This window comes from Chanos chanos, chromosome 1 (assembly GCF_902362185.1).
Source record: "Chanos chanos chromosome 1, fChaCha1.1, whole genome shotgun sequence".
Lineage (NCBI taxonomy): Eukaryota > Metazoa > Chordata > Actinopteri > Gonorynchiformes > Chanidae > Chanos > Chanos chanos.
Genome location: NC_044495.1, coordinates 58,504,994 through 58,528,866, shown reverse-complemented (window position 1 = coordinate 58,528,866; position 23,873 = coordinate 58,504,994). Strand labels below are relative to the sequence as shown.

Sequence of the window (23,873 nt, the reverse complement as noted above, 5' to 3'; positions counted from 1 at the left end):
TCTGATTGTCTCATTATACGAAAATGGCTGAGCAAACATTTGTCCGCGCATTTGGAGATGCCACCTCAGTCACTGACAGCAGTGATAGATGCACCTATACTGACCACAAAACAAACAGCGCACTGCCAGGACGCAAGCTTTCAGATTCGGGCAAATGCAATTAACCCCTTTTTTTTTTTTTGAAATTCTGAGTCATACAGATGGCCCCCATTACTTTTAAAGATGATTTGTTTTTTGTTCTTTGGATAAGGGTTCGCTCCCTCATTTTCCGTAGTTATAGACAATGGACTGAAAAGGACACCCGACTACAGATTAGGGACATGGCTATGCTGCTGGGGTGCAGAGAATTCCTCCTGAAACTGCCTCTCCATCTTTCTCTCTCTCTCCATCTTTCTCTCTCTCATACTCCCTCCATCTCTCTATCTCTGTCTCTCTCTTTCTCTCTCTCCCTATACTAAAAAAGTATATATATATAAATATATATAAATATATATAAATATATAAATACACACACACACACACACACACACACATACATATGTATGAATGTATGTATTCTTGCATACAGTAGGCGATGATTTGTTATGTTTTAACAAGGGGGATGGCCCAGGGTCACTGACACTACTCTGTGGAGTATATAGAGGGGTAGCAGGTTAACAAAGGGGATGCATTTTGGTCATTTTTGCCAACAAGGGGGATGGCATCCCCCTACAAATTACCTACTGCTTACATATATATATATATATATATATATATATATACACTTGTTATAAATATAGATCTTATATTGAGTCATATCTTAGACTTAGAGTTCCAATCATGTTGCTTTCACCTGTTAATTCTATTTTACTCTTCTTTTTCTACCTCTGTATCACTCACGAGTTCAGAGGTCACCCGAAAGGTCACCCTGGACCTCTCCTTTGTGATCCTGAAATTCCATTCAATGCCATAATGTTTGTTGGATGGTCCCATGACTGTTTTGTCAAGAAAACCACACAACGCAGTTATACATTTTTAGCACTCAAAGAACATTTCCAGAGGCACTTTCTGGATGTTGATTTCCGAGATGTACTCTTACCCTCCCCTGCACGTGTCTACGTAACAGAAACCTGTACACATACCGAGCCTCTTGCGTAACGCGCTAACAGGAAGTGTATCCAGCAATTAACGCTTATTTGTACTGTAAGTGAAACAGGAAATTGATAGGCCCACAGACAAACGCTTTGTATTTACTTTTTATATAAATCACATTGGTCTACCGCTATTACACAACTACCAACACAATGGAAACGTCTTTTACCGTCGAGCCGCTACGTGTGACAAGCATTGTGCGTGAAATATATGGTTGAGATTGAAGCAATTCAGAGGCAAGCGACACAATGCGACCAAACCCCGCAGTCAATCATCAGTTCAGGAAATCCTGAACGCTCCTAAAACCTCTCTGCAGTATGCGATTAACGATTTTCGTTCCTACGTGGGCCTGAAAGGCGTGGCCACAGAAAGTTATATTTAGTCGTTCTTAAGGTTTCGATGCTAAAAGCAGCTGGCACATTAAGGCTCTTTGCACGTGCAGCCAACCATCACTGGGTTAATATTCAGCCCCCGAAATATGCAAACACAGAATCAGAGAGAGAGAGAGAGAGAGAGAGAGAGAGCGAGAGAGAGAGTGAGAGAAAGAGAGAGAGAGAATTTTGCAGCTCACAGCTCCCTGTCAAACCTTGCTTTGATATACGTGGGCTCAGAGCTGCCTTGATGAACAGAGGAAGATATGTATTTACAGAAGCCAAATACATGACTGAGAGCACAATTTTTCGACCAATGAATGTAGTGGTTTATGGTTAAAGTGAGCCATTTAACGGCTCGTTTGCCGTGCAATGTGAACAAAGTAGGTCTATACATGAATTGCATGCATTCAAGAAAAGCAGTTTATCGAGAGAGGCCTAGCATACTCGCACAAAAACACACTTACATTTATACATTAATATATACAGGTAGTCGCTTACCCAAAACTATGTTGTCTGTAAATTTACCTGGATTTGGCAAAAGGTTTTCTTGACTGAATTTGGACTCAAGATCGACTTCTTCAGAAATAACTCTTACGTTTTCCCTACAGCTGGTATTCAACATTCCATACCCGCAAAACCCTCGTCAGACGCTCGTTAGAAATGAAGGTTTTTTGGGAAAATAAGCGTAACCGCTCGTGAAAATGCTCCGATTACCCAAAGTACACTTTAGAAAAATATACTTAATGTCTGGATTACACACACATTTACAACACTTCAAAAGAGAAACCTATTCAAACACATCACTTCAATCAGTCTGGGCCTACAGTCTGGGGATGCCTGCGGCAAGGTATTAACTTAAGAATCCAATCAGGATGGCGTCCATAACAATGTGAGGCATATATCTCCTACACGCGTTTTTTTCAAAAGGAGGAGACGGATTTTTGAGGACACCCGGCTACAAATATGCGGGAGCCCGAAGTGGAAAGTCGCTGGACTAAGCTAAGCTGGTCCCGAATCAGAAAAACTCTTAGAAGATGAGGGCCCCAAAACGCGGTGAAGACGCCAGCACCCTCATTCCCTTTCACAGTATATAAACCCACATCAATAAATCTAAATTACAAGGGTACGATCAAAGAGAAAAAGTGGAAAATTCGACAGTGCGACATAACTGAGTAAATGATAAAACATACTGGGTTGAAAAACACTTTTTTTTTTTTTTAATTAAATGTGAATGAGGCGTGAAACCCTGGAGAATTTCTTTTTATTTTTTTCTGTAGATTGGTTGGCTTTGGTCTCTGGCTGGTGGCAGATTTTTCAGTGACGGTATATATATCTGGCCTAAGGATCAGACGTCGGCAGTGGGTTAGGGGCCCCTGTGGGTCTTTGAAGTCTTTGTGATATCTCGATGTGTCGGTAGAGCATTATGAAAATGAGAAACAAACAGAAAACAGTAACAAACATGGATGAATGAAGCACTGATTACTGCCTCTTAAAGGGATCAAGGACATCAAATAGCGGGCGGGAAAGATATCGGTGACGTGGTTCATGACAGTGTATGCCAACCCTTTTGTCATATCCACCGTAAACAAGCGTTAACGTAACTTACAGTATACCTCTGACCAGGCGCACTGCGGGGTGGGTGGGGGGGGGTTAGGACGATTCCAAGGGCCCAGCCCCGAAAGGGGGGCACAGAACATTATTAATAACACATTTAAGGTTTGGGGGGGGGCAATGTTGTATTCTTTCGCAGGGCCCAAAATCTCTAGCGGTGCCCCTGCCTCTTACTTAATTGACAATACAATGTTGAGTAACATCCTTGCATTGATGTATTTGTCCCATCTAAGCACAGGAATATTGGAGACTTTTAGCTAAAATTTAAACCTTGATTTGCAAAAATTATTCATCGTCTTATTGCCGACGTTATGAGACCGCCACTTCTTACGATACATCTGTAATTTAGAGAAAAAAAAGGGGTATTTGAAACTTTAGTGAGGGCTGTAAAGTTTCGTGTGTTTAAGCCATGATGTGGTTTGCATTCAACACTGTTGGGAGACGAGTGCTTGACAAACAAAAAGCGATAGTGACTCGCCTAGCATGTTGTAGATGAATCGCAGCACAGAAGGAACCTACCAGGGCAGTGCAGAGGAACCTACCAGGGCAGTGCAGAGGAACCTACCAGGGGAGTGCAGAGGAACCTACCAGGGCAGTGCAGAGGAACCTACCAGGGGAGTGCAGAGGAACCTACCAGGTCAGTGCAGAAGAACCTACCAGGGCAGTGCAGAGGAACCTACCAGGGCAGTGCAGAGGAACCTACCAGGGCAGTGCAGAGGAACCTACCAGGGCAGTGCAGAGGAACCTACCAGGGCAGTGCAGAGGAACCTACCAGGGCAGTGCAGAGGAACCTACCAGGGCAGTGCAGAGGAACCTACCAGGGCAGTGCAGAGGAACCTACCAGGGCAGTGCAGAGAAACCTACCAGGGCAGTGCAGAAGAACCTACCAGGGCAGTGCAGAGGAACCTACCAGGGCAGTGCAGAGGAACCTACCAGGGCAATGCAGAGGAACCTACCAGGGCAGTGCAGAGGAACCTACCAGGTCAGTGCAGAGGAACCTACCAGGGCGGTACAGAGGAACCTACCAGGGCAGTGCAGAGAAACCTACCAGGTCAGTGCAGAGGAACCTACCAGGGCAGTGCAGAGGAACCTACCAGGGCAGTGCAGAGATGAGGACAGTGTGTAAAAAGAGGAAGCATCCAGTGTCCGTCTTGGTTTCTGTCTCTGAACTAAACAATTTTTTTTAACAACTCGTCTTAGCTTCCCTGTAGACCACATCTGAAGGCCTTGAGTTGCCCAGTCTGACCGGTGCTCCAACACACGCACACACACACACACACACGTCGAACATCGCTGACAACAGGTATTGGGCAGATTTTTCACCATAACGGGCCAAAAAGAGAGGAACGTTCGCTTGCAGGGTGTCAAATAACCTTTAATTCTCTCACTTTTAATGGGGCAGTCTCATAAGAAAAACACTCAGAAGTGCTTATGCGAGGGGGCACGGGGCGGGGGGGAAAAAATCAAGTTGAGTGAGCAAGACCATAATATGAAGAAACATTATACGTGTTCCAGGTGGCCTTTTGGGCACTCCAACAAACACAGAGTTGATTAAGATATTTTTGGGCCATCAATCATTAAGATCAACATATTTTTTTTTTTTTTTTTTTTTTGCGGCTGACAACCCGTTGGACCGCGTTACCAAATAAAGCCGGGGGCCAAGCGCGTGAGCTTGGGGAAACACCTCAATTCGCTGACCACGCCATCTGCCTTTTATCGTTTCTTAAGAACAAGAACAAGAACAAGCCATTTCAAACAAACTACACTGGCCTCAAACGGCAGAGGAACTCACCGGGGGCCGTGGACGTGAGCACCATGTCGTACAGCCTCTCTGACCGAATAACAAGTAACGCAAGGAGTAGGGCCTATTACTCCACGAGTAACCCTGTTGTACCAGGACTGAGCTGAACTGGCAGCGACATTTGTTGGGCTCAGCGTCAAAGATATCCGGCCGCTAAGGTCTCTTTGAGGGTCAAGGACTGGCCAGGGCATTGTTTCATATGATTATTGAGGTGCGGAATTGCCCCATTTCTGAGAAAGGGCTATACCACTTCAGACCTTACAAAGAAATGATGCTGTCCTTGGCCTCCGTCTCAGTCATATAGGACATAAATATCTGGATTGTGCATTGGGTTGTAGAATAAACCAAAATAAACTATGACCTCTCTGTTGTTGATATGGTTTTTACCTTTGAGACTGATGGCATATTGGTCAAAGTATGGAACTGTGAATTGGGCTCAGTATCACCTGCACTAGTTTTACCTTAGGCTCTAAAGCACCCTTTAGGTTTAAATAACTGTAACAATCAAAACAAATAAACAAACAAAAATGCAATATTAAGTTTCTTTATCACGGAGGCGTCGGCTGACGCACCATTAGAAGTAATTCTCATAGCTTACTGTTGCCTATAGCAGTTTGTGTTTTTTAGACCCCATTCAACATTCCATGCAACATTCCGACGTTAATGCAAATAAAATTGAATTTATCCAAGGTAATCTACAGACCAGTTAACCAGCATTCAGAGAGCATCGTAGCACTCCGGGACAGGAATAACAGGCCTGTATTCGTAAGGATCTCAGCTCTGTTGCGTCAGCCACCACGAACCTGCTGACTGGTTTTGAATGATGAACGATTTGGATTGGAATTCGTTCAGATCCAGTTTGTGGATTTAGAAATATTTATAGAAAACGTTGGGAGGCCGACAACTGATTGAATTTCTTTTTAATTGAATTGTGTATTGAGAGGACGTTATGTTGATGGATCCAACGGCGGGATTGCAGTCAGCGCTGACTTTTTGTTTGCTGCGGAAAAGACTTGGAAAGAGGTTGGGACACTATTATCGTAGATCTGATGTGGGTCACCGCACCTGACACACACACACACACACACACACAGACCCTTAGGGAGGAGGTGTCCAGTCTGTTCATAACACTACCATCTCTCTCAACAAATTCCGTATTTATGAATTTGGAGGATATTTCTCTGGACTTAAATGAAAAGATAATTTGTTTTCACATATTGTATAATGTACTCTTTTTTTTTTTTTTTTGCCCTCGCTGAAGCAGACTGAGTAAAAGAACGCGGAGCTTACGCGTGTGTGAGTTTTGCGAATAGAATTCCTTTTAGACACAATGTCAAGTCAAACGTTATGGATGGCGATGACTTCTCAAAGAGAAGAGAAAACGCTGCTTCTTTTAGGCTGTCTGTCACACTCATGTCATGTCAATAAAATGATCCCTATGCTTTAAACCTCTCTCTGTCCCCGTCTCTCTCTCTCTGTCTCTCTCCCTCTCCTTTTCTCCGTCTCTCTCCCTCTCTCTCTCTCTCCTTTTCTCTGTCTCTCTCTTTCTCCCTCTCTCTCTGTCTCTCTCTCTCTCTCTGTCTCTCTCCGTCTGTCTCTCTCTCTCCTTGTCTCTCACTCTTCTCTCTCTCTGTCTCCCCCACCCCCCTCTCTCAATTTCTCTGTCTCTCTAAGTCTCTCTCCTTTTCTCTCTCTCTCTCTCTCTCTCTCTCTCTCTCTTCTCTCTCCCCTGCTCCTTCGGGCTGAGCAGTACTCAGGGGGCACTCAGAACATTTTTCATTTTGTTTTTTCCTTTTTCCTCTGATAGCACATAAACGCTCTGCATTGTTTATGTTTTTCCTGCAGAGACTTGTACAGTACAGTAGGGGCGATAGGATCAGAATCTCAGGCATTCCGGGGTGAGGGAATAGAGGCGAAGAGGTAGGACCAGGAAAAAAAAACAAAAAAAACAAAAATGACAAAAAGCAGAGAGAAATTCCTTCGATTCAATTGTGCGTTTTCGAGTTGGGGATGAATACGGAATTCTGTTGCCGAAAGACTAATTCAACCAGACCCACGGTGCAGATCGTAAACCCCATTAAGCGCAAAGTCCGTCAGCTTTTGTCAAATTTTAACGGCAGAATGTTACTGGGCGATAGGGGAGAAACTCTGCCAGTGTCAACACAAGAAAACATAACTCTACAATGAGTGCTATTGTGAAAGCAATAAACAAAATCTTTAGAGGAATGGCTAGCATTGCTCGTGTGTGCCTGTCGACCTGGTCATACCATAGCTGTATCTTCTTTCACTGCAGGCCCCTGCCAAAACAAATAAACTCTTTGACTCCTTAATAAGAACCATGGCATTATATGTATGGATGCTTTCACCATGAGACCACAGCTCTGAAATCCAGCACATTACAACAAGAGAGAGAAAGAGAGGGGGGTGTGTGTGTGTGCATGTGCATCTATAAATGAGAGAGAGAGAGAGAGAGAGAGCAGCATTAGGTCAAAAAGACAGAAGGGGAGAGAGAGAGAGAGAAAAAAAAACATTATTGGAGATGTAATTCTATCAGACAGCAATGACCCATCAAATGAGTTGAACCCTGACAGTGAAAATTCCATCGCATTTTCATTCCATTAAAAAAAAAAAAAAAACCTTCATTGCTTTTTCCTGTATCTACGTGGTCATCATATTAAGTAGGAGGGGGGAAAGTAGGAGAGCATCATAAAATCTTAAATGTATAGAAATCCACATTTTTTTTTGTAACTTACTCCAGTCCGATTTAGGAGCCTTTAAATGCAGTTGATTTAAAGGTAAAAAAAAAAAAAAAGTCTTTTGCGAACTGTTAACAGCGTTTAATGTTTTCTGACTAAACTGTCACAATGCCAACAACATCTTTTTTTTTTTGTCTTCAGTTTCACTCTGCAGGACCAGGAAGGCTGAGCCGCATGCCGAAACATGTCGGAGTGGGGGAGAGGGAGAAAAAAGAGAGAGAGAGAGAGAGAGAGAGAGAGAGAGAGAGAGGGAAAGAGAGAGAGACTGACCCACTGCCTGCCCACAGAAGGCCGTCCCATCCCAGGCCGAGTGATGTATTTACAGACACTTCCGTGCTGAAACCGGGTTTTCCTTAACCGCTCCAGTGCCGGTCCATTGCTGACAGAAACCTGACTGAGGGCCGCGCTGTCGGAGAAGAGACAGGGTACACTCCCCCGACCCAGGATCTTACGGTACCGGGGAGAAAGGCACAGGATCGGTCCGGCTCAGACCGGTTCGGTCCAGTCCGTGTCGCGGACGCGGAGGCTGGTCTGGGGCGAGTGGACAAGGTATCTCCAGCCCTAAACTGAACCGAGGTTAAACGGGGGCCCCTCAAGGTCCCGTCCGAATCTCACCCCCCCCCCCCCCCCCCTTACTTAGCAAGACTGTGTACATTAGGATGTCTTCTTTCAACAACCTGATAAAAGATTTCAGTAGCACCGTTAACACGCACAGAGAGAGTCACTCCAAATGAACTTTTAAAGCACAATAGAGGTTTCCTCTTATTCTGAAAAAGAAAGAAAAGAAAAGAAAAGAAAAGAAAAGAAAAAGAAAGGAAAAAAAAGTGGCAGTTTTAGATTTTGTACTATAGAATATTAAATTATTTTTTATTTATTGTATCCCCTTTTTATCTGTGAATGTGCAAAAGCCCCCCCCCCCCCCTCAAAACAATACAGGTATTTGTGTTCTGTATGTTATTTCCTGTACAGTTGTGTCCCAATCAAGACAAGTTGTCAGTGTGTTGTTTGCTGTTTGTTTGTTGTTTTTTCTTGGTCGTGTATTGTTTATTTTTTTGGATCTGTTTTTTTTTCATTTGTCTTCAAAGCACAGGATAAGCTATAAGCCCCTTCCATAACCTGCACGTCCATATTTGGAGAGATATTCCAACTAACATTGAAGGTGACATTTTGACGGCTTCAGTTGCTGAATTATATGTCATATTGCCCGAAACAGTCGTCACGGTGACCATCCTAGTTTGGGGAAGATCCCTTACGTCCATATAAATCTGACACAAACTCTTAACCATTTAGAGTCCAAGACGGCGTCAGTATGAGGATAACATTAGGTTTCATATGGCTTTAAAACGAAGGCGACCTTGCTGTTTTAAGACAAAGGGTAAACATTTGTAATTTATGCTTTTGGAAGCCTTGTAAAATCTCCTCTACACACCTCTACCATTTTGTAATGTGATATATTCTCACAACTGTATATAATCAGTCAAAATCCACCTCCTAGAGCTGCTACAGTTTTTTTTTATTATTTTATTTACAAGTTTTAAGTACTTTTGTTTCATTTACAGGTTCTTGAAAGACAGATGTATTATTGTAATAACTCTGCGACACTTCCATAATCACAAATGTATAGGACACTGTGCACAATTTTATGTTATGAGAAAGTTTGTTTTTTTTTTCCTTTTGTAAAAAACAAAAACAATCAAAAATATATTTCTCACAAGTCAGAATGTTTTACATGTTTGTTTGTTTTGTTTTGTTTTGTTTGTTTGTTTGCACACTGTGGCCTTGATTCAAATGGCTAAACGTCCAAGGAAATAAAAGTTTTAAGATGTCTGAAACTCAACGTAACAGCATCGTGAGAATGAAAGACGACTTCTCTAAGAAACTGTCTTTGTCACTGAGGTCAGTCTAAGCAGATAATCAGATTGGATAGATTAAGGAGCGAGAGAGAGAGGGGAAAAAAATTTCTCTGTGGTTGGTTCATTTTCCAGGTCATTTGGCTATTTGAATCCAAGTCTAGACTGTCCTCCAACTTTTCTAAATAATGTCAGTCTCCCGCCATCCAAACACGCTCATGTTATAGATGAAAGAGAACCATTTTTGGATCAGTTCAGGCCAAAAAAGAAAACGTAACTGAAAACAAAAGATTTGGACGATACACGTATGACTGTTATAGTGACTGACAGGAAAGTGCTCTTTTAATGAGAGACGATACTAAAAACAGTCGTTGTTGAAATTGCAGGCTGATAGCTGATTGGATGCTCTGTAGAGCCAGTGCTACAGAGCATTAATGAAATGTATTGTTGCTGACAGTCCGTGGTAAAAATAACTCACTCATCCAAAATGGATTGTGTCTCCCATGCAAGGTATGTACATAACACCTTGTTCAGTGTATTTTCTTGTATATAGGTAAGGAAGAGAAATCAGGAGCATTAAGAGAAACGGGATGCTCTAAAGGAAATAAATATATATATAAAAAAAATAAGAATACTGAAATTGGTCGTAATCCTTATTGAGTTAGACTCATTGTGCAGTGTGTGTGCGTTAGTGTGTGAGTGTGTGTGAGTGCGTGTGTGTTAGCGTGTGAGTGTGTGTGTGTGTGTGTGTTTGTGTGCTTTTGTTTAGGTGTTTACACAGGGGTTTCAAATGCACCAGTGTATTTATACTTTGCATGTTTCAAAACAGACAAACAAGACCAGGCACGAGCGCTTTCAATCTGAGTGTGTGTGTGTGTCTCGCAGATGTAGGGAGGCCTGTTTATACGAGCGTGTTTGTGCTTCTATTTGTGGCCATTTGCGATGATGTGCTTAAAGAAAAGAGCGGTTTTTGGCAATGCAATAACTCACTTCTGGGTGTCCCCCCCCCCCCCCCCCCCCCCCCCCCCCCCCCCCCCCCCCCGCTCCCTTGGACCCCGTTCTCATGTGTAAGAGTGTGAGTTTAAAACCACTCAAAAGAGTGTGGGCTGCAACAACACTCTTATCAGTCCAGCTCTTGTGGATGGAAACAATTAGTCAAACCCCTACAGCCGCACTAGGGGAGTTCAACCCGATCTCTATCAGGTAAGTCCTGCCTCCACTTCTTTTACAAAGGCTGCCACGAACCAGGAGAGGCCAGAAAAACCATCCTCAGCCATCCAGCCGAGAGAGAGAAACCTCCAGCGTCTCACACCGGTCCGTAAAAGCTGCGTGAATACTGACCACACACAGAGAGAATGAGCTGAAAGAGGCTATGTCGCATGAAAAACGTCCGAAGCAAAGCACTGATGTCAAACGGAAAGAAAATCATTCATACAGAACTTTCTGGAAGGTTATTGCTTCTTTGGTACACACTTTCCAAGCTGAGAATTTGCCATGATAAAGCGTTTGATGCAAATAAACATCATAAATACTACTATTCTATAGTAAAACTCAACTGACTTAAATGTCCCTCCAGAAAAGGTATTGACTTCAGTTTGTGAACATTCTCAATAGCAATACATCCTTTTTAAAACACAGACGGAAATATGGTTCCAAATTCTCAAACAAATTGACTTGATATGATCTAGGCAAATATTGACATATACATATATATATTATATTTTTCCTGGAAGGGAGAGAGAGAGAGAGAAAGAAATGTATCATCTCATCGCAAATTCATTGCAAAAACAGAATGGTGCACTCTTGTTACACAACTCAAACCAGCTGAAGATAGTTGGCGTGGATCAAGCATCAAGACCTTAGCATACGGATAACTGTTCGTTTTCTCCGACATTTAAGGAATAGCACCTGAATCAACATTTTAAGAATAGTCTCAGAGCAACTTTTTTTTCGATGAATAACTCTCTTCCTGGACTTTCTTTTTACATTTTCTTTTATACCACAGAGGCAACTCAAACTGTTGGTTGGCTAGCTAACTGTTAGCGTATGCAGATAACCAGACGCTGGAGATAACTGTTGGGGCAGAAGCCGAGGCTGTCATTCTTAGAGTTGAGGAGCGATGAAGAGAAAGGAATTTCTGAGAGTAGAGATAAAATGCCACGCAGCCTGGCTGGATGACTCGATCTTCTGATAGACGGGGCAGTGACTAACCCTGACAAAGAATGCGACCATGCAACAATAATGTGACTTAAAAAAAAAAATTTTTAAAAAAAACGGTCAGCGGTCAACAACGTTTATGAAGTCATTTGAAGGTCAAGTTGTTCTAGTCGCGAGGCCTGATCGAGCAGCACCCTGCACGGAAGACCACATAGATAAATTCTTTTTTAAAAAAAAATCTACAGACCAGGAATCACCGAAATTGAGCGAGAATTAGCAGGATAAAAAGGTTTGAAGTAAACCTGGAATTAAACGCTTGTCTGTGTGTTCACAGACCTGTGTAATCCGGCTGTGAACACGTTTCTGTTGGCGGGTATTCACAGTTCTTGAACAACATTCAGTGTCTTATCGCAGATTGATCAGTCTGCCCGCTGTCTGACAGTGTGGCTCACTCTAGAAAAACAGATATGAAATTTAACGACTTTTCTACCTCGATTTGCACGAATCTGATTTGAGTGTGAGAGACATTGAGTGAAAAAGAGTGTGATATGTATGCCAAGGTCAGTTTCAGCACTTCAGAGATCAATGTTGGCTTTTACAAACTCAAAACAGAAGAAGGAAATGGACCGGTTCATGTCTTGATCCCAGTGTTTTGACCTGTTTTTCCTCTTCTTTTGCCCGCCGTGGTGAGGTTTTAGTCTTGTGGCTAAGATTCAAACCACCTTTTAATGGGCCAACTAATCAGTCAACAAAAACCTTGACTGAAACCCCTCACTGGCCAAATAACTGACCACGGTAACAAAACAAAAGACAACATTTATATAATTCAATGTCAAAACTTAGAATACAGGCATACATGATTTCGTGTAGGCCTGTTGAATTTTAAGTAACCTGAACACTGTGAAACATAAAGCCTTTAAAATGAACTCATTTTGGGCACAATATATCCAAGTTCTAGTGAGTTCCAAAATATGGGCTTACTCGGAGAAGTTCCGGAGGAAGTAAACTGTTTCAAAGGAAGAAGAACTGAGGTAGAAGTAAGTCTTTGTCTAAAGTAAGGGAACACGTATCGGGGTGTCTCCAAAAACTCTGTTTAGAGACACTTTGAAACTAGAATTGCTGTGGACAGCGCACACTGCGATAGCATATCACTGACGACTGATCACAACTTCCATACCCTGCGGCCAGGATACACTAACCCCCTCCCGTCATCTCGCAGTGAATTTACTCTTGGACACGGATTTCAGTCACCATTCATCGGAGGCCTTTGCCAGATCATCGCGTGTATTCAGAATACAGTCACACGTTCACATACAACGACGAAAATGTGTTTATTCCTTATGGAGACACTGATGTTTTATGTAGAGCATGCAAAAAATGTAATGTATCGGTAATGTCAAAACCTTCCTTTACTGAAAGCTGGTTGAGAACTCGCTTCGTCTGCTAAATGAATGTAGTATAATTTAACACTTGTATCTGGTCCCACACTGAATTTGGCCTCGAGTTTAGACTACAGCCAGTTTCTCAACGGCTAAACGCTTGCATTGTATCTCAGTCTTGTCGCGTTGCATGAAAGCGTTTGCTGAATTAATGTAATGTAGCACGCCATTAACAACCAATACTGCTGTATTACAGCGCATCTGCGTATCCTACTTATACATTAAAATAAATTAATATATGTAAACTATATTTATATGCAAGTTAAAAGAATTACTTTAAAATCTCTTTGACAAGTACAGAAGATATGACCGATATTCCTATAGGAACACAATTTCAATTGTTTGTAGGCCCTCCGTGAAAGTAAATTTACGCTTGATTATACATATGTAAAGCACTTACTGATTTACATGCGCTGTACAAATGTCCGTTCTAATAAGTGAATAGATCTTTTAAAATGTATAGTTTTCTGTATCTTACGCTCTTGCTCTCTTGGATGTCAAGCGCTCCAACCGCGAGCGCGACCGTTTGGTTTTCAGCAGCAGTCGTAGAGTGCCCTCTAGTGTTCGATGTCTTCAAGCATTTTTTCCCCCTAGCAGTACACGTCATGTTCCTTCCCAATCTCACCTGTTATCAATTAATGGAGTTGCTACGTACTCATCCTCATTAACGTCTTCGTTCCCTCTCTCCGGTGTGGATTCTGAACGATGCTCAACTTCCTTAAGTAAGTAATTTTTCACATAATGTAATGCATGATATTCTTGAAATTTCAGATGGTAATTTCCTGCAAACTATGACAGGACAGGATAGACAACGACGTTGAAGGAAGTGTTGATTAAAGCATCGTCTCGTAGTTCTACAGTCTTATGCATCGCGAGGGCAAACGGCAACACTGTCTTTGTCCGTCTACTCTTAGCAGTGTTGAGCTGTGTGAAATGATTGACTCTGGTGTCGCGGAAGATGACCCTGTTTCCTCTCTCAGTCTCTCTGATTTGTCCAGCTCTTCTTCTGTCTCTGACAGGGTTTGTGTTCCCTGGGGTAAGTACTCAACAATGGGAGTAATGCTCTCTCCTTTTGATTTGATAAGAGAACATTTCTTTGGTTTCTAATGTTATTTTTTTTATGTATTCGTTTATATGGTTTTTAACTTGCGCCCCCCCCCCCCCCCCCCCCACTAGGCTGTGAGCTGAATGGTAGTCAGAGGACAGTTTTGTTTGATGTCGAGGACTATCTTCTGGAGAATCAGTTCTTTATCAAAACGGTACGATGCACCCACACTGACTGAACCCACACCACAGCTTTATCATTGAGAAGGATTCTCAGGCACGTGGACTTGGGTGTAACATGTTCTAGTTGACAAACAAGACTCTATGAGCGGCTCTGACGCGTTCGGCTCTCTCTAACGGTGTAGAAAGTCGAAAGAAAACTTGTCCAGTTTTCTCTTGAAAACTGGACGTTTCGCCTCAGCGTTGCCTCCTGCTTAGGCATTTGAGTGGGTAGGTCGATGTCCAACCCTTGCTGTGAACCTGGTGATGAGCCTTGGCCATCTGTTTGTTTAGATCTGTCTGAGCTCAGAGGCTGTGGATGAGATGCATGTGGTCGGAGTGTGTGATGGCGTGGGAGGGGCCAAGGCTGTGCCAGTCGCCGCTCTGCATCACTCAATGCCTATGGTGAGTTACCGCCCCCCCCCCAATTGGGGGGAGTCAGCGGTTCCCAGAGTAGCATTTAGACAAATGGAGCATGTTTTGAGTGGAGCAAAATGAATAAAATTGGGGGGTGTGTGTGTGTGTGTGTATGTATGTGCATGCACATACCTTTTTTTTTTTATTATTTATTTAGATTAGTTTCCCTGGATTCGAGCTTATTCCCCCCGTCACTTTCAAACTGTGCTCAGGCCACGGTCCTGTTTTCATCTTTGGTCAACACGTCACACGTAGGAACCTGTCTGAATTCTCTCCCACACCAACAATCACCTTTAACTCCTACACAGCATTGGTGAACTGTTTGTGAACTTGTCATGTGGAATTTTTTTTCTTTCTTCTGTTCAGTGGTTCCTGAGGAGATAGCAAGAGAGGAGGAAGAAGAGGAATTATGAGGACCTGCATCTCCGGAAAATTCAGTGTACTTCCTGAGCCGCTGGAGAAAAGCATCATAATGGCTCAAAGAGGCCTAAATATACCTTCGTTAGATCTGCCCTCAAGTGTGTTTTTTTTTTTGTCCAGTGACGTATTTCCTTATCTTGTGTGACTCATCCATCAGCGCGTTGCCCATATTGTCGTTTCGAAGCGTGTAGGCTGTGGTGCGAAAATAAACGTAATGTTTTAATGTTGCTATTAAATGTCATAATAGCAGTGCGAACTGTGTGGACATCTTCTATGGTTACCTGTCATTCTTAAAGAAAAAATAACGTTGTATTATTATAATGATAATAAAAATTATTATTATTATTTGAAGGTTCAGTAACATCATCTTCTCCAGTATTTATCGTTATGACGTGATAAAGTAACTGGCCTTCGTCTAGGTAGCGTACTTCTTGACGTTTAACAGACAATAGGACAAACTGGATGTATTTTTCCAAATGTGTTCAATTATTTATTACTATTCAAGTATTTATGAATAGCGTGTAATCTCATCGAAATGGTTTGTCTTTAAAATGATCCACAAGATTCCCAAACAACTAATCAACGTGTTGCCAGGAGATGGCTGGCTGTAGCCTAGCAACGCAGAGTAAACAAACAATTACCACCTCTAGCTGACGAGTGTCACAGGAAACTGGAAATGCCACGATGTGGTCCAGAAAACGGTGGGGAGAAAGACGTACGAAAAGGGCCATCTACAGAGCCAACAATGACGTCTACTCCCTCTGTTTTTTTGGACACCCCCATCGCTGTCGGCACCTCCGAAACCAAATTATTTGCAGACTTCAGGAGAGACTCCCATCACGACAAGGTTTACCTCGCGGGAAGAGGTGAGTGTCAACTCCTTCCGCGAGAGCAGAGCCCTGTCTATAATATACGGAAACCTCTGCTGAATTTGCTTTGTCGGTTCATAGCGATGTTGTGTCTTAGCAGAGCAAAAGATATTAATCTTTGTGTTCCCCTACCATCTGATGAAAGGGACATTTTTATTTATTTATTTATTTATTTTGCTTTTCCAAATATTTAAAAGAAAATTATAGTGTTCACATGATAAACATTAATTTCGTTTGACATTAGTTGTACTTTAAAAAAAGGATTATTTGAGGGTAGATGTTTGATGTTTGGTGGCCCCGTCTCCGAGGTCAGACAAAGCGAATGTTAGTTGCAGATACAGTATGCGTAGTTTGTCAGTAGCATTTCCAGAAATATGTGGTGATAGACTGGCTAGCCTGTAATCAAGCTGAAAGGTCTATAATTGTATTTCGCATTAGGAATGGGAAAGATGTCATTAACATCACGTAATGAATGTACCTTTGGGGCATAATAGGAAATAACCTGCTGTTCTCCTCACGTACTGCTTTCAGTTTGACAACAAACTCCTTTTCTTTTCACAGGGATAAAACCTTAACAAATACTTCACATAAATATTGCGACTATTACGATTTACTAATGTGTGACGGCTTTTCTTGTGTGTCTCTCGACTCGTCTCCAGAGTGTCTTGGCGAGGACGGTCAGACCGCCGTGTTCCCGCTCGTATGGAAAATCAAACAACAGATTATTACAGACCCCACCCTAAACTCAGAATACCCACAATCCTTGGGGCTCCCAGACTTTACCAGAAGGGCCGCTGAGCTGGCCCTGGGCAGGGAGAGCCGTGCTATAGTGGAAAACCGGGTAATAAATTCTGTTCCCTCCTGCAGAGGTCAGTGTCTGTTCCAAGGCTGTGTGTTTGTATGGTTTATATAGGACCTTAGTCAACTGAGATCGCCTTGTTGAGCATACTTCACAGTGTAATGGACCAGCGCTCCTTGGCTGCACACGCTAATAGCACGCATGTTGACACACAATCAGCCCGTGGTCTAAGGGTTAGAGATGGAGGCTTGTGACCGCAAAGTCACTGGTTCGATTCCCAGGACTGGCAGGAAAAACATCCACGGCTGAAGTGCCCTTGAGCAAGACACTTAACCCTCAACTACCCACCCCCCCCCCGGGCGCAGGTGTGCTGCTCGGTGCTCCTGTGCCTAGTGGTTGTGTGTACTCACTCCTGGTGTGAAAGGATGGGCTAAATGCAGACGTCGAGTTCACTGCTCACTGTGTGTGTGTGTGGTTGTGTGTACTCACTCCTGGTGTGAAAGGATGGGCTAAATGCAGACGTCGAGTTCACTGCTCACTGTGTGTGTGTGTGTGTGTGTACTCACTCCTGGTGTGAAAGGATGGGCTAAATGCAGACGTCGAGTTCACTGCTCACTGTGTGTGTGTGTGTGTGTACTCACTCCTGGTGTGAAAGGATGGGCTAAATGCAGACGTCGAGTTCACTGCTCACACTGTGTGTTTCAATCTTTTTATCTTCACTACTAGGAAAAAAAAAAACAGATTCATTTTAAACGTTTGACATTTGATATTGTCGTTTCAGTTCACAAACCAAAGACTGGATTTAAAACAAACAAACTCAACCTCTGATGTCATGCCTAGGTGACAAGAGTAAATCTAAGGGGTAAACATGTTCTTGAGGGTGCTGAGATCCGCGTTATTCATTAGACTTGACATTCATGACATTTACTCAGAGTCAATACAAACTGCAGTCCCTGTGTTTCCATCAGAGCATACATCAAAAACAACGCGGCGGCGCTAACTCGTCTGCTCCAACACCGATCGGCAAATGATTCGCAACACCCGGGGTATCTTAAGGTTGTGGGAAGCTCTCCTTCGCTTTCCGTAATTCAACGAGAACATTGACTTTCACGGAACATGTTTCCTGAGGGCAATCATTCAAAATGCTCAAGGCTTGCCGCGAGCTGAACACGGCTGATTTCTGAGGTGTTTCACTTTTCCTATCCTGCTATCACCGCAGATCAATTCACACAAGCAAAAAAATCAAAACAAAACAAAACACAACATGAGGGCAAAGGGGTTTCTTTCTTTCTTTCTTTCTTTGATGAGTTCTTTCAGATGTGAAAAGCTAGTGAAACTTACAATTGGCGATCTCAACTATTTGAATGTGTGTGTGTGTGTGTGTATGTATGTATAATTTACTCAGTTTAGTCAGGTTGAGATGTTCAGATGTTGTGTGTGTGTGTGTGTATGTATGTGTATATATATATATATACACACATGTTTCTCTGTTCATGTCTGGTGGTTGTTGGATCCCCGCAGGTCTTGAGTGTCCAGACAGTGGGTTGTACGGGGGCTGTGCGTCTGGGTGCAGAGCTGCTGAGAAACTGGTGCAGCGTTAGCTCGTCCTGGAGCGGCCCAGTGCTCCTCCCCTCGCCGTGTGATGGTAGGTGTCTGACGCTGGCGTTACGCGGTAGTCATTTGCTCCAGCACACCTAACCATACCTGGTTCAACCAATCAAATCCCTGAGGAGGCTGTAGAATTAGAGCCTGTGGGGTTTGAATTAGTTTGAACTTTTCTTTCTACCGAACAGAGCAATGTTAAGTAGAACCGTTCTCTCTGCTGAACAGAGCAATGTTAAGTAGAACCGTTCTCTCTACTGAAAAGAGCAATGTTAAGTAGAACTGATCTCTCTACTGAACAGAGCAATGTTAAGTAGAACCTTTCTCTCTACTTGACAGAGCTAATCTTTTGCAAGTAATCCTTATTTTACATGTTTACTCTGTTCAAGTTTTGTTCCACCTGGTTTTTGCTGGTTTTTGCCGACTAATAGATGCCAAGTCATCAATCCTGTTAGTGTCAGATTTGTCCAGAAAAGGACATTTGTAAAATGCCATGGGGATGTCATATGAACAGTTCAGGAAAAACTACTCGACATTAAGTAAGAAAACAGGGTAGGGCTCCGTTGTGTACGATTTTTTCCTAACAGGTAGTTCGGTTGTCACAGAACCAGTGAACATTTTCAAATTCAGTTCAGACTGAGAAAAAGGACTGAAACATTGTTCATTTCATGCCTTTCCTGGTCTGCAGACTCTTTAGCTGGGACCTTCAAAGCGGCAGGGCTTTGTGATGTACGCCGCTACCGTTACTGGGACAAAGAATGTCAGGGCGTGTGTTTGGACAAGATGCTGGAGGACTTGGAGAAAGCTCCAGAAAAAAGTCTGGTGGTCCTGTCTGCCTCCGGGCACTACCCCACCGGCTCAGACCTCTCCCAGAGCGAGTGGAAGCTCGTGGCGGAGGTCTTGGAGGTACGAATTCATTCTCTGTCTGACCATTGGGTTTTGACTCTGTCTGGATGGATCAAGCTTAGGAACATTAAAACATTAATGTATGCTCTGTGCTGTCAGATGTGTGCATTATTAACCAATTATTAAGTCCAACCTGGGGTTTTTTTTACTCTTTTTTTTTTTTTTTTTTGCTATGTTGCACCTTTTGATCTGTTCATGTTTTATTGCTTTCATCTCAGTAGGCAACGTGTCTTGACAGTTTCATATATACAGTTTATATATATATACAATATATATTCCAATATGAATTCTTTATTGTCTTTTGGTGTCTGGTCCATTTAAACTCGTGGATGAATCTCTCTCTCTCTCTCTCTCTCTCTCTCATACAGAGACGCCAGTTCATCCCATTCTTTCTCTCAGCTGCTCTGGGTTTGTGCACTGCGGACTTGGAACAGGACGCATGGTCAATCAGGCACTGTGTATCTCTGGGTTTGGAGCTGTTGTGCGCTCAGTCGTTCTCACATAACTTTGGTCTCTATGGTGAGAGAACCCAGCCAGGCATATTTTCCAAAAACGTTCAGCATTTGTTTATGATTCATGCTAATGCCTGCATCAAACTCATCATAATTACTTGTTTGGCCAATATTGAAGCCATATGCTTCCATAAATATGCTGTAAACATGCTAGGCGAGTACACGTCAGGGGACTTCCTTTTATCTCTCTCTCTGTCTCTCTCTCTCTCTGTTTGACAGTAATTACATTAGCAAATCTGTGAATAAATAATGAAAATTAAACTGATTAGACTTTGCTGACAACACCATTAGCAAAGGAAATGGCTTCATTATCTCTTTATTTTATTTATTTATTTTGTTCGTTTCTTTCTCATGTTTAAACTGGACCAAATTTACTGGGTGTTATAAAACGCGACAGTGGTATCATTGCTTTTCAGTGTCTTAAAACTTATCCCTCCTCTTCCTTTAGGTGAGAGAGTCGGACATCTCCTCTGTGTTCTGAAACAGGACACTTATCTTCTGGCTGTCCAATCACAAGCTGAGAAACTTGTCCAAACACTTTGGTCCCGCCCACCTGCGCTGGGGGCCCGTGTGGTTGCCACGGTGCTCAGTAACCCAGCCCATCTTGTCGAGTGGTACTTCACGGCTTAGTATCGGCTAATTATGCAGTCATCTGCATTTGATTCAATTGAAATTAATTCCATTTCGGAGGGCTGAGGGCACTCACACTAATTTGCAGACTTAACTCGTAAATAATAAATGACTAACCTGCAGCTTGCTGTGAGCTAAATGATTACTAATCCTTCCAGTTATCAGCTGTTTTATTATAAGCACAAATCTTTAGTTCAACCTCTGGCCCTCTCACAGGCAGGAGAGTGTCAAGAGTACAGCAGAGAGGAGCATGCTTGTCAGAGAACGGCTGAGGGAGAAGCTGAGGATTCTGGGAAGTCCTGGGGATTGGGACCATGTGACGAAGCCAGGAGGACTGTACTGCTGTCTCAGACTCAGTGGTGAGGTCAAGTGTCATCTGCCACATGGCAGTATTCACAGAGAAACACACACACACTTTCACCTCATAAACACAGCAATGGTTCTCAACTCCAGACCCTGGGGGGGGGGTCAACGAATCATCAAGCCCATGATTTAACTCAATTAACTGTGATAACGAAGAGTTAAAACCAAGACGTGCAGGACAGTGCCCCCCCCCCCCTTCCCACCCCCACCCCAGGACTGGAGTTGAGAACCACTGCCTTATAGTGGCACGCTCACAGTACAACCTGTCCATGTTGACCCCGCCCCTCCAAAGCTGCATCATGCAAAAAGAGGGCTCTGATTGGCCAGGGTTTTATTATATGTTAATTGTTTTTGGTTTTGTTTTGGGGTTTTTTGGCAACAGTTTAACTAGACATTCCTGTCTTATGGAGAAGCTGGGCAGCAGGTGTGAACTATAAGTGCACTTGTTCTGTTCAGTGTTCATGTCTCTTCCATGTGGCTTTGCTGAGGTCAGCACATCTTTTGAGGCTTTAATCAGTGGTTCTCTGGCTCGGAGCCGTGCTCAAATGAAGGCAAAATGTCTTCAAAGGCCATCATACCTGGGTCCTCGGGTTAGGTGTTTAATATCAATAATGAACATGAAAGGACAAAAAAAAAAAAAACTTTGTAAAAATAATAATAATGATAAAAAAAGTTAGTGTGCAGTTTTCTTTCACTGCCCCAGAGGAGTTTTGTAGCATGAGACATTATTGGAAATGTTACAGTCAGCGTTAGTGATTGCGTTTCCATCCTCTGTGCCCTTGCTTGGTCTCTAGGCAAATTTGGAAATAATGATATTTCATTTGGTTCTGGTGCTGCAACACGAACGCTGCTTACACACTTAGAAAACTTCCTCCAAAGCTTTTTTTTCCTGACGGCGCTGGCACCCTGTCCTCCCACAGTTTCCCCAGATTAGACCCTCTGACATAACGCCGATGAAGCGGAAAAAGAGCTAATTTCTGACTGTGGCAAAAAACTGTATGGAAAGTTTATATCAATAAAAAGAAATTATAATTATGGATTTGCATTATCCACTCAGCATTTTAAAAGCAGGTTTTTTTTTTCAGAACAAGTTCATTTAAGGGCATGTTGTCGTCTCTGTCAAATTCTCTTTGTTTTTTACAGCTCAGCAGGTCGACCTTCTGGCCAAGAGGAGGCATGTTTATTTCCTTCCCGACGGCTGTCTCAACGTGAGTGCCCTTAACAGCCGTAACCTTGACTACGTGGCTGAATCCATCCACATGGCATTGACCTCTCACCTCTGACCCCTGAAGGTCGTGCCGTGTTTTGTCGCTCAGATAAGCACTTTCTTTTCTTCTGTTCTTCTTTTGTTTGTTAAATAAGGTGTAAATGTTGCTGTCTTTGCTGTCTTCTCTGACTGCCTCCAGCAGGTGTATTTGAGCTTGTCAACAGGTGTGTATATTAGTAAGGAAAATGTTTGAAACTTTGCACTTAATGAGTAGGGTGTAATGGTAATTTAGCAAATCATGTATACCTCACATATACCATGAGTATGAATTTTTAAACAACCAATCTCAACACTGGTACGGTATGTTGTTATATACTTATTTAGGAGACAGGTTTGCGAGAGCGCTATGTTTTGACAGAGAGAAACTTTTTGGAATGTACCATTTAATATCTGTTTGTAGAAATGGGAATATGTGATTTATTGCTTCTGGCGACTGTTCTCAGCAAATCTGACATTTAAAAAAAAAAAAGAAAGAAGGAAAGGCAAAGCCATGCCCAACACTGGCCTGTGTTACTCCGTCAAGGTAAACCCCAAAACCGAGCAGGTTCCAGACACGAAAATCTGAGCAGAAAATGAAAAAATCTGCAAACAGTTTCCTGCAAACAGATGTTTATAGATGCTTGTGTCATTAAGTGCAATTCTTTATGTGTACAAATCTGCAGTGATGTCATCGCTTTAGTTAGTTGATCCTATATGATACTAATATATTAATAAAGTCACATACTTTTCTCATAATTTCTCTTCTGTACATCACATTCCTTTGTTTAAGCACCTCACAGGCAGCGTCCTTTCACTGTTTACCTGTTGACAAACAATTGACAACTGTCTAAACATGTCAGGGTGAAGTGGAACGTTAAAATTGCATTCGGTGCTTTCCTCATAATGTGCAGATGTAACATAGATTCATGTGATCAGTTCAAAGCAGTGGATTTTTTTTTTTTTGCTTACCAAGACCCAACGGACCACATGTTCAATTTCAATTCCAACACGTATGATCTAATTTAAAAAAAAAAAAAAAAAAAAAAAAGCGAAGAAGGAAAAGAGCCGTGAATTATTAAAGCCGCGATAGTTTAAATTAGACGTGCCGATCGTGGAACAGGAATACATCAAGAGTCATTAGTTTTGTGTGGAAACTCACTCTCGGACGGATGATTAAAAAAAAAAAAAAAAAAAATGCCGTCACTGTAATTTCGGTGGATAATTGCTGGAATATTGCGTTTTCATTCCCTGTTTCAAATCTGTTCTCCACGAGAGAGAGAGGTTTGCAGCTAATTGGTCTTTTCTTTGTCTATCTCAAACAAATCTTTGAAATTCAGTAAAAAAAAAAAAAAAACACAAGCCCAGCAACTCCTGCATCAGAGAAGTAGGTCTGTTATCTGTGTTTTGACATTATGCAGATAATGGGTAAAGCCTCTGTAGAACAGAACGTGACAATTACAGTTTTAGATGCTGTTGTGTTGGTAACAGAGGAAGAGAAGGCTGATACAAAAACAGGTACGCAGGCAGAAAGTGTCTTGCAGTCTCTGGTGAGTTTTTTTCCCCCCTCTCTTAGGAATAAGAATTTTTCTGTTGTTTTGAGTGTTTGTGTGTTAATTCTAAGGCAGATGGGCAAAGACAGAATTTGGATTGAGAAAATACACACCATGGATCACCACTCACATTCTGTCCTGTAGTACTCCATGACAACGTTGATTTGTTATGACAGC

The 23,873-nt window shown here is 42.5% G+C and overlaps 2 protein-coding genes across 2 annotated transcripts; both read left to right on the top strand.

Annotated features, from left to right (window-relative positions):
* The first annotated feature begins 14,052 nt into the window (after positions 1-14,052).
* On the top strand, positions 14,053-15,212 carry npm2a (nucleophosmin/nucleoplasmin, 2a). Its single transcript, XM_030766308.1, has 5 exons — positions 14,053-14,155; positions 14,296-14,378; positions 14,677-14,787; positions 14,957-15,050; positions 15,166-15,212. The coding sequence occupies exons 1-5, from the start codon at positions 14,053-14,055 to the stop codon at positions 15,210-15,212; spliced, it is 438 nt and encodes a 145-aa protein (XP_030622168.1).
* A 752-nt stretch (positions 15,213-15,964) lies between these two features.
* On the top strand, positions 15,965-22,183 carry got1l1 (glutamic-oxaloacetic transaminase 1 like 1). Its single transcript, XM_030787924.1, has 8 exons — positions 15,965-16,085; positions 16,748-16,929; positions 18,409-18,532; positions 19,178-19,395; positions 19,764-19,914; positions 20,356-20,521; positions 20,754-20,896; positions 22,044-22,183. Exons 1-8 carry the CDS (start codon positions 15,965-15,967, stop codon positions 22,181-22,183), a joined length of 1,245 nt encoding a protein of 414 aa, XP_030643784.1.
* Positions 22,184-23,873: the final 1,690 nt, after the last annotated feature.